Source organism: Aplysia californica, unplaced genomic scaffold, assembly GCF_000002075.1.
Source record: "Aplysia californica isolate F4 #8 unplaced genomic scaffold, AplCal3.0 scaffold00900, whole genome shotgun sequence".
Classification (NCBI taxonomy): Eukaryota; Metazoa; Mollusca; class Gastropoda; order Aplysiida; family Aplysiidae; genus Aplysia; species Aplysia californica.
This window is the reverse complement of record NW_004798170.1, coordinates 15629-17154: the sequence shown is the minus strand read 5'-3', so window position 1 is coordinate 17154 and position 1526 is coordinate 15629. Positions and strand designations below refer to the sequence as shown.

Genomic DNA, 1526 nt, shown 5'->3' with positions numbered 1-1526 from the left:
TATCTTTCCGCTTGTTTCGCCGCCGGAACCGACGCCAGGGCCAGCGCCGCCGCGGGCTGGACACGCTGGGGAGGCAGGTTGGGTCTTCACAGGCGTTCTCGCCGCCCGACGCCGCGGCCGTGGGCGTCGTTGTGGTGGGCATGGTAGTGGTGGGTGAGGTGGGTGAGGCGGGGGGCGAGGAGAGCTCGTCTCCGGAGAAGTTGGACATCCCGTCCTCTGTCTCTTCGCCGACACTGTGGCCGAGGCTTACGTCGCCGCTAGCGATACTGTTCACAGTCACATCTCCGCCGCTGGCGGCACCGCCGAGCGTCATTTCACCGCCATCGCCGTAAGCGTGGTGAGTTGGGTGCGATGTAGAAAAGTCGCTGGCCCCGCCGCCGCGGGAGGAGAAGGTGAGCACCGTGATGTCACCGTGGCCGGTGTGAACGCTGCCGTTGGAGTTACTGGAAGCCTCCACGATCTCATCATCCGACCTCACGGTGACCAGACCGACAGACGGGGAGATGTGGGAGGGTTCAAAGGTCACGGTGACCGGCAGGGGGTCAGCTACCCTGATCCTGTCGTCATCCATCTTTATCTACCCCGGGTGGGAAGGAAAGAACAACACACTGCCTGGGATGGGGTGGGGACGGGGGAAAGCTGGATAGATCCGGAAGTGAACACTTGGATGTGAAGAAGAAAGGTTTGTAAATAAGTTCTACTCCACATGCGGGAACAACAGGTAAATCCTTCCAGGTATCCTGGGTACTCCTACAGAGAAGGGAGCTGGGAAAATCCGGAGGTGAACACTTGGATGAGTGTGTGAGGAGAAGAAATGTTTGTAAGTAAGCTCTTCTCCTCTAAGCAGGACAACAGAGGTAAATCCTTCCAGGTATTTTGAGTACTCATAAAGTGTTAATAAAAAGCAAGCTGCCGGTATGGTGAGTGGCTAGGGCGACGACTGTCCCAAAGCCATCACAGGGAGAGACGCGTTATAAAAATATACAAGTAAGGCACACAGGGAGAAAACTTGTCCGTCTCTGTTACAGGGTTACGTGACAGACATTAGGGGGGTACAGTTAACCTTACACACGTACGTGGGAGACTCCCAAAAGGAAATCTTCTATGGTCGAGTCATGTCATTAAAACCAAGTCACGTCTGCGAATACGTTAGCCCCGTGTGCTGGTTGGGATTGGCCACCTGGAATAACTGAATAATCGTCCAACGTTATTTCATGGTGGTGACGTCATGTACGACTCCGTGACCACTCAGTGACCACTCAGTGACCATTGTCTCTTAAGGTTTAATGTTCAAGGGGGAGAGTACAGCACATGACAGTGCTGCTCTGTTCAGCAGATGTATATCCTGGAAGACAAGATGGTCTGGAACCTTGGAGGGGGGAAAAAACATTACAGTAAGATATGGGGGAATTTAGGGCAATACGTTTTGGGAAATAAAGGGCAATAACTTTTGGGGGTAAGAAAGCACACACTGAGCAAACTACGGCTATGGGTCGGTAGTCCAGGACCCTTGATAGAAAAGGCGA

General features: G+C 53.7%; 1 protein-coding gene across 1 annotated transcript in view; it reads right to left on the bottom strand.

Moving 5' to 3' along the window:
• The window catches only part of LOC106013443, a gene marked incomplete at its 3' end in the record, with an annotated part of 15192 nt that continues 13666 nt past the window's right edge, over positions 1 to 1526 (bottom strand). Inside the window, 1 exon segment of the mRNA XM_013089226.2 lies at positions 1 to 1369. Coding sequence (XP_012944680.1) covers positions 1 to 571 — 571 coding nt within the window.